The 9,818-nt window shown below is 35.3% G+C and overlaps 1 protein-coding gene across 1 annotated transcript in view; it reads left to right on the forward strand.

Annotated features, from left to right (window-relative positions):
* Nucleotides 1-6,534: 6,534 nt before the first annotated feature.
* The window catches only part of LOC107061860 (uncharacterized), a 5,828-nt gene continuing 2,544 nt past the window's right edge, over nucleotides 6,535-9,818 (forward strand). The window contains exons 1-2 of the mRNA XM_015311780.1: nucleotides 6,535-6,570; nucleotides 6,696-6,797. Of these exons, the coding sequence (XP_015167266.1) occupies nucleotides 6,535-6,570; nucleotides 6,696-6,797 (138 nt within the window). The remainder of the gene's footprint in view (nucleotides 6,571-6,695; nucleotides 6,798-9,818) is intronic.

The raw sequence follows: 9,818 nt of genomic DNA on the forward strand, positions 1-9,818 counted from the left end.
CTTTTTGACTTATTTTCAACCTACAATCACAACACAAATTATTGAAAGCAATAAAAAATAAGTAAAGATTTGGATTGCCTCCAAAGAAGTGTCTTACTTAATGTCGTGGCATGAAATAGTTCTCATTTCCTCTACATTCATTTTAAGGTTTGGGACGGTAATACTAGGCAACGTTCCCTTTTGCCTTGGATTGAGATGAGTAGAGATCTGGAACAATTGGGTCTCTAGCTATTCGATAGATACCGAATGAGAGGTAACAATTTGAGATAAAGGGGAGAAGTCATTTTTCAAATCCTTCAACACATTATCGGACCCTTTAACCTTGTTGAAGATCCTTGTGAGCATTCCCTCAGTTCAGTTTCCTTCTGGCGTAGCTGGGTCATTTGGTCATTGATGATCATGTGGAGGAGCATATCTATCTTTTTCAGCCTCCCTATCTGTCCAATTTCCAGCTCGCCAATCTTTCCAACAATTATCTTGATCCTTGTTCCAACCTTGGTTCCCACTTTGTTGTTGGTAATTTGGGTGAGAACCCCCCATTTGGTTTTCCAATTATTTAACTTCTTCAATATATAATGCCTTAAACTTGGTATCATCTTGGCACTGCCCACTGTTAGTTCCAATCACATTCGCTGATCTAAATCCACCTCCTATGACATGTTTAGACAACATATCGAGTTGGGTCATTATTTTGTCCATGTTTTCATCTCGTTCGTTTTCCTTCTCGATTTGTTCTTTGCTCATGCTCAATGGTAGAGTAAACAGTTGGTCTTCTCTAGTATGACATGCTCGCTTAACTTTGATCATGTCATCTAACAACAAAGCATCCACATCATATGGTTGTCATATTAATCCTCATTGTACTAACTTATCATCCACACCTTTATTAACTGAATCAAGGCTACAATAGAAGTATTGCAGCAGTAAATCGTCCGGAACACCATGTGTTGGACATTGCAAAAGTAGTTTCTTTCACCGCAACCAAGTCTCATGTAGAGGTTCACCTACAATACACTTAAAGATTTGGATTTGGGTTCTAAGTTTCACCATCTTCGAGAGGGGAAAGAATCTCTCCAAGAAAGCTCCACTCAAATCCTCCCAAAAAGTGATAGAGTGATTTGACTATTCCGCTAACCATCTTGTAGATTCACCCATCAATGAGAACGGGAATAACCTCAACCTCATAGACTCTTGAGAGATGTTTTTGAACTCAAATGGTCCACACACCTCCAAAAAATTCCTAAGGTTTTCATGAGGATATTCAGCTGATCCCCAAACATTCCTCTTAGTTGGAGATATTACAACATTGTTCTGGTTACATAAAACACAACCCTCCTAGCATTGGGTGGTATCCGGATGGCTCCCATGGTTTGAACAATATTCACATGTATATCATTAAAATCATCCATATTGTCATTTTGACCGTAGTGACTATCATTGTCACTACCATGGTCACTCATTGTATAAGACCTGCAAATCAACCAACAACAACACAAAACAACAATCTACTACAACTAAACAAATTTACAAATTGTTTTCTCAAATAGAATTCTCAACTACCATTCCTCAGCAGCGACACCATTTTCCGATAACGCTCAAATATACTCCTTAAAACAAATGAAAAGAGACAACAGTCGTAGTCAATAAAAATACCCAACTAAGAGTCAAGGTCGAATCCCACAGAGAATGGTATATCATAGATAATTTTATCATGAAATTTGGATTGTTCAATCATTCATTTGTAGTGGTAAAAATAATTGGATAGATGATTCCACCAATTTAATAAAAGGATTCGATTATCAATTGTCACAATTAAACTAAGATTCCATAAAATTTAAGAAGTCATAAGCAATCTAAGGGTGTGAGGATCGAAAATCAATGTCACATAAGGGTAACTGTGTTGCTATATAGTGATGGACATTTATGAATAGGCTAGGTCATGTTCAATGAAGCTAATCTTCTTTCGATCTCATAGCATCCTTGCATAGAATCTCCTTTTGGTCTTGTCTATATGCCAATCTCATCAACCCAATACCTTACTCTTTTCTCTTTCGATGCAGAAATATGGCGAATAGATTCGATCCATAACCTCTATTTTAAAGCAAGGTACAACCATCAAACCTAAATTGCTAGTATGAGACTAATTACCCACTCGAATCATCTCTTTCGAGCATCGATTGGAGATCGATAGTAGGAATTAAGTTTACAACTTTAACCCATATGTTAACCACATGCTAATAAGCCCAAATTCATGTATGAACATCAGCAAAATAGAGCATATCACAATACCCACTACATTAAATCAATACCCAACCCCATATGTGCACCCCTAAATCATGAGATTTTAGCCACCCATCACAAAACCAAATAAATTATACCTTTCATGAAAGAAGCCATGTGTAACATGAGATTAAGCAATTACAAACAAATTCACTTTCAATTCAAATTGTCAATTTCAAGAACAAAGTTGAAAAACCCCAAAAAACTAGAAAGTGTTCTTCTCAAGGTAGTGTGTTTCTCTCTTCACAAAAACTTTTCTTTCTATTCCTGTGTTCCACTCGTCAACCCAAAAAAAGCTCATTTTTCTCTCTCCTTTGGGATATTTATAGTTTCGCAACATTTTACCCAAAACTGAACACGTTACCTTTAGGTGACATTAGTCGAGCTCACCGAGCTTATTCAGCGAGTCTCCAATCATGCATCAGCCCAATACCATCATAGTTTTCCTTCCGAGCCTTCAATTTTTCTCCTTGCACTATCGCTTTCGGTGATTGTCAACAAGGTCGCCCTTCTCCTTCGGGGAGTCTCCTTTTCTTTTGAGTTTGCTGACTTGCCTCGATAAACATAAGTCTTGTGCACTGTCACTTTGGGTGACGTCATGCTCACTAGGAGATTCGCCTTTCTTATTTGGAAATCATTAATGTATAGTTTGCACCTCTTCTAATATTTTTTTCCATTCTTTCAAACATTTCATCCATGCCTTCTCAAATAGACTTTATAGTTGCAATTCATCAAAATATCATCATAATAGGACATAATTAGGCATTGAGAATACTAATTATTGAGATAAATCAACTTTACATGAGTGAAAATCTACCACTCATCACCTATCAAAACAACCTCACAAACTTCAAACCAACCTATAGGAGATCTAGACCTCCTACCATAAGTAGGGTCAAAAGGAGCCATGCCAATACTTTAACCGTAGCTATTATTATATGCAAACTCAATCAAAGACAAATGATCATCCCAATTACCCTTGAAGTTAATTACATAAGCTCTCAACATATCTTCCAAAGTTTGGATAGTACGCGCTCCGCTTGACAATCAGTTTGAGGATGAAAGGCCATACTAAGCTTGACACGAGTATCGAGACCGTATTGGAAAGACTTCCAAATTGAAAGGTAACTTGGGTACCACGATCGGAGATAATGGATAGGGGTACTCCTTGCACACACCCAACACAAACTTACTCATCGTTTCTCTAGAGTCGGCATCCATAGTCGGAAAATACTTAGCCAATTGTGTGAACTTCAAAGAATAATTCTTAACACTCATGTTCCCTGGTCAAAGATTTATGAACTCAAGAACCTTCGCTTCCCTCATCTCAAGGGGAACGAAACGATCAAGAAATGCCCCTTTGAATTTCTCCCAATCAAGTGGACCCACATCAATAGCCCTCTCTTTATTCTACTGTTTGAACAAAAAACTTGAGTAAATCCCTTAAGTTAGTAAGCGACTAATTCCTCCTTTTCCACTAGTGACACTCCTATAATACCCACTATCACAACTCATCAATAAACTCTTGACGATCCTCGTCAACTTTCGATCCTCGGAAACTTTCGATCCATGAAACTTTAGTTGATTTATCCTAGTGAAGTACCTTATCCTTGTTGCCGCCGTACCTACATTTGGGTTCACAAGAGGAACGAGTTCTCTATTTGCTTGGGCCGTCATAACTTTAGCTAAGAATTTAAAAGGTGATTAAAATTCGACATTATTCACTTGTTCAACCAAAGGATCAACCGGAACATGAGAAACATCAGGCTCCACATTCTCTGACCAATTCCTTCTCACATATGCTCTCCAGAGATCTATATCCTGAAAAGCATTGAATAGGAGTTAGTAAAGGACTTTTATAGAGATGTACTCTACGACACAATTTTAGAGTAGTGAAAGAAGTGAACTTTCCTAAATTCATTATAGCCTCTTATTCATAAATGCGGTACGCTTCACATTTATGAACAAAACTTTACTTAACACGGCTTGTCAGACATCCCAAGACATTTTTTGGAACTTTATGCTTTGAATACCAAGTTTGTCATGACCTAAAGTACACCCTAGACGTGACATAGAATATAGGACTACGAGAGGCCCTACACAAGTCACTTGACATGCATAAACACAAAATAGCAGACAAAATTAGAATGTAAGTAGAGAGTCTCATATTAGAATACTTTGAAATTAAAATGGAAATGTAATCATAGTCTTGACAAGCCCATCTAATATATCAAAAGAGTGGTTGGGACGTAACCCATACACCACGTACAACATCTGGAAACCAAAGACATAAAAAAATCACATTAAAGGTGACATGGTACTTAGAGAATGAAGACTTACCATGTCTTCAATGGGAATTCAATTAACTAGTCACAAGTAGGAGGAGGAGAAACGTCGGACCATACATTATCAAACAATATAGGCACAAACATGCATTAGTACATGGAATGTATTAAGTATGGGGTTATGTATGAAAACATGATACATGAGCATATGAGAACATTAGAACATGATATGCATAACCAAGGTAAATCATGGTAAAAGCCTTTAAAAAATCATAAGTCATAAACATGGTCAATGCAATTTATAACATAATTAAAGCTTCATAAAACCTCTAAAGTAATGTAGTTCATTTTGTGGGATGTTTAACAATAACCAACATAGACCACATGAGCTATAACGTGGAATCAGTTTTCTTGCTTCCACGCCGAAAGATATGTCCTACTTGCCAAGGTAAGAACCATAAACTTCTAGCTTAATGTGGATCCACTAGCTATGTCTTTCTAAGAAGATTCCTACAAGGGCATGTAGTTAGGGACAATGAGATTGCTACTAAAGACCCGATCTCAATTAATGGGAGAGCCTCCATCTCAATGTCCTCTCAGTGCTAAGTAAAATCCGAACATAATTAGTCATAAACATATTCATAACGTCATACTTTGAAAAGCACAATTAAGTTACTAATCTAATCATAAATCATCATAGAGTAGCTCCATAAATCATGAATCATGTATGTGTGAGAAAACCTTCCACCAATCATGATTTATTAACATGTGAGAAAACCTTTCACAATTTCATTGATGCATTTCTTAAAAGCAACCTTAGATCGTAAACATATTTTTCATAAATCATGCATAACTATCATAAATCATATTCATAACTTCATAATCTTTCTTAAAAAATTCATAGTCAAATCATTAATAATGCATGAGTTCATATGAACTTGATTGAAAACTATATAATTGAATCTAAACATGCATAGGAAGATTGAAATTGAACAGTTAACTCAAAATCAAATAAGTCCCATGGAAATTGCATGAACCCTAATCAAAATTAGGTGCCTTTGAATTGGAATAATTTAGATATTTTGGGACCCAATTAATGAATGAAAATTCATTGGTGAATTCCCACATAAATTGATAAGCAAATCCTAAATGCAATGGAGAAAAAAAGAGACTTGAAGCTCGAAACTCTAGCTTTCTTCCTTGAGCTTGAGAAAATTGGAGGGGATGAACTTGGATAAGAATTGGGGATTTGAGAGAATTAAAGGGTTTTAGGTAGATTTAGTAGTTGAAAGTTAGTAATAGGTCTTTAAATTAACATCAAAACGATATAGTATAGGTATTAAATATATAGGAAAAGACCCAAATACCCTTAAGAAATAAATGTCGGAGGACTCTATGGCTTGGACCTATGGATGGTAGAATATTCTATGGACCGTACTGGTCAACAGTAGGTCAAGTTACTGGGACACAAAATTGGCCAACTTTTTACGAAACCCTTCTACGAACTGTCAAACATTCTATTGTCCGTAGACCCTATTTGTAGTCCTCAGCTTTCAGTCCAAAATTTCACTAAGTCTGGTTCAATCCTATGAAACCATCCTACGATCCATCAAACTTACTACGACCCGTCCAGTTCACTCATAGTTCAAACTTCAATAAACTTAAATTTTCCCAAAACTCATCTCAAATTCTAAGACTCAACTTCTATGGCTCGCAGACCCTTTTACGGTCCATAGATGGGACTTATCGATCACAGTACCAGTATTGAAAAACTAAACTTTCCCTTCTTAATCCAACTTTCCGATTTCTAAGCTGTTACACTGCGTTGACGGAATTCTCATCCGAGCTCCTTTACTCAAAATATTGACTAAAATCAAGTTTTGGACTTAACTTGAAATTTAAAACGTCTTATTGCACAAACTCGCATAGAAAGCCTCGAGAGTCATGCCAACCATACTAATAGCCTAAAATGACTCTTCTAGAGATGAGCTACAACTCTTTATCTGTTCTCCGTTCCTCTCGCTCAACAAGGTTTAACGGACTTGAGTTCCAGTAGCATCTTTATATGTATCGGATCATTTGTGGATTGAAACTCTCTTTTCTTTCACCTTTCCCTTTCTATTGGACCAGGTCAAGGCTGCTGTAAGCAGTTCTGATCTCAAGCACCTGTCATGGTTTTCGAGTAACTCTGATCCACCGGAAGGAGGGCTTTGGGAGAAGAGCAACTCTCAAGTACTTTACTTTAGTCCCAATACTGAAAGACATGACTGTAGGAGTGGATTTCGAAAGGAAAAACTTCGTTTACTTCCTGCAAATTGCTTATGTAAGAATTGTCAGAATTGTATTGTCAAATCATCTTCTTGAATTTTAGATAACTAATGACCATTCAAGGTTCAAAAGCTCCAAAATACTAAAACTCGCATAAAACCAAACGAATGACTAGGTGACTAAACTGTCAATCATAACGTCGCTATAGAAACACTCTTAATGATGAATTAGAGGCATCAACACTGTAATTATCCGCAGGGTCATTACAAAAGTTTTCCCCCATGATAGTCTTGAGCGAGTTAATGGTTGGAATGTATCTAGTTGTTGCATTTACATTACTGTAAACATTTATCACCCTGAACTTCTTCTTCTTTGGTTTGTAAGAATCTAGTTGTGTGCCACTTTGAATCAAGAACTCTACATCTTTCCAAACTAATATCATTTCAAAATTATATGTATACACAAAATACTGAATATAATCCATAAAAATGCTATCTTTAGTTAAACACAAACAATTCCTCAATTCTGTAAGCATCATATATCAACTGTTGAGTTTGGTTTTAGTTACTGCGGTCATTTTTAACATAAAATGTTACCTAGTTTTAGGATAATTTGAATTGTAAATATTTGTTAAGTTGTTTTGATTGTTGAGATTATTTAGCTTTTTTTGAATTTTTCTTATGTAAATTTTGTGCAGATTATTTTATCAAGTTGGCTATTTAAAGCCCTATTATGCTTAATGAGAACATTGAGAGACATTTTAATCAATACTTTTTGCTTCCCCATTTTTCAAAAACTCCAACAGTGGTATCAAGAGTTGCATTGATCTTACGGGATATGTGAAATCTTCCAAAGAACTAGCATGCCACTTTTAACCCGCATGGGCTATTTTTCCATCCTTTTAACCCGTCAGGGCTACACATTTTAACCCGTTAGGGCTACTATTTTCAATATGTGCTTTTTTCAATGCACAAGCTTTTTTAAAATAATTTTTAACCAAAAATAATGGCTAACAACAGTCTCTTTTTGAATTCCCTAAAAAAATTCACAGGTGAAAACTATCAGATATAGTCAGTGAAAATGAAATCATATCTTGAAGCCTATGATATGTGGGAAGTTGTAATGAAAGATATACCCTTAAAATCACTCCCTGAAAATCCCATCGTTACTCTAATTAAATCTTATTGGGATGAGAAAACCAAAAAATTCAAAGTCAAAACTATAATTCAAAATTTCAGTCGCGGATTGGATTTTTTCTAAAATCATTTCTTGTGAGACGACAAAAGAAGCTTGAGAATTTTTAAAAAATAAAATCTCAAGGAAGTGACCGAGTCAGACAAATGTAAATTACGAATTCGAAAAGGGATTTTGAATCTCTTAGGATGGAAGAGGATGAAACTATTGTTAAGTATTCTAACAAGATTTCTTTGATTGTTACTAAAATCAGATTGCTTGGCGAGGATTTCAAAGGCGACAGAATAGTAGAAAAAATTATCGTGAAAATTTTAGAGAGATTCAAGTTTAAAATTTTGTCTCTGGAAGAGTCTAAAGATCCCTCTGCTATCTCTATTGAAGATCTAATTAATAACTGCTCTTCAAGCACAAGATCAAAGAAGATCTTTCAGGCAAGATAATTTTAGCGAGGGTGCTTCTTATGCAAAAATATATATATGTAATTATCCTCTTTACAAATACTACAAAAGGAAAACACACTTGGAATCATTTTATTGGTGGAGACCTGATGCAATATGTGGAAATTGCAGACAAGCTGGTCATTTTACAAAAGTGTGCAAACTTAAGAACAATCTTCAAGGACAAGTTGTAGAAGCAGTAATCGAGGAGAAGCAAATTTTTTAAATTGCAGTATCTAAAGAAAAGGAGGAGCGTTGAGTTTGCTTTTAGTTACTGCAGTCATATTTTAACATAATAAGTAACCACTTTTTAGGATGAACTTGAACTTTAAATATTTGTTAGGTTGTTTTAATTGTTGAGATTACATTGCCTTTTCTCAACTTTTGTTATGCCGATTTTCTGCAGATTATGTTATCAAGTTGACTATTTAAATCCCTATTATGCCTAATAAAAATATTGAGAGATATTTCAATAAATACTTTTTACTGCCCAATTTTTTAAAAACACCAATATCAACGTACTAACTATAATCAGTATTACACAACATAGACAATTCCTCAATTCCACTAACGACAAGAAATATGATGGTGTTTCAAGACCATGTTGAGTTGGAAGGGACTTCACCTCTTCCCTCAAGTTGTTAAGGGATTATATGATGTCATTTTTTCAATCCATCCAATGAACAACACTGTTAGCTTTCATATATGATCCGCATAGAGGTTTTGGAGCCATGCCCACATTTTTCCATTTCTTATCAACTACAAGAGTATAAAACTCCAATTCTTATACTTGTGGATGCCCCTCAAACTTTCTAACTTTTGATCTCAATAATTTATATAGTCTAGAGGCTTCACTAGAATAGAATGAATAAGCAACACACTGAATTCATTTCTCCCATTTGGGAAACTAGTATCATGTTTTGTATAGATAAAGTGGGTGTTGGGAGGTAACACCTAGGGATTAACACAAGGGGTGAGAATCATCGTCTTTGAGATCCAAAAGTAATCAGACAGTAGTTTATTGAATGAAAAATTTTGGGAAAATTAAATGATCTTTTGTGATACATGTCAACAAATAAAGGATCGAAAGCTAAAAGATAATATCGTAGTACAAAAATAATCGTACAACAGAAAATGGACTTGATTGACAATTGTGAAGCGTTTTTTTTTATCATAATCACCATTGGAAGGTCCATAATCCTCATGACATGAGCGATTCTAATTCCTTCAAAAACTCCCTTTACAAGCTCGGAGCTATTGGAATTCGTGAATGTCACTTAATTTGAACAAAAATGGAGGTAGTTTTGAGGGTTTTAGTCTTATGGATTGGCTGGACTTTTATATATATATATAT

The sequence above is a fragment of the Solanum tuberosum genome, unplaced genomic scaffold, assembly GCF_000226075.1.
Source record: "Solanum tuberosum cultivar DM 1-3 516 R44 unplaced genomic scaffold, SolTub_3.0 scf00169, whole genome shotgun sequence".
NCBI classification, from domain to species: domain Eukaryota; kingdom Viridiplantae; phylum Streptophyta; class Magnoliopsida; order Solanales; family Solanaceae; genus Solanum; species Solanum tuberosum.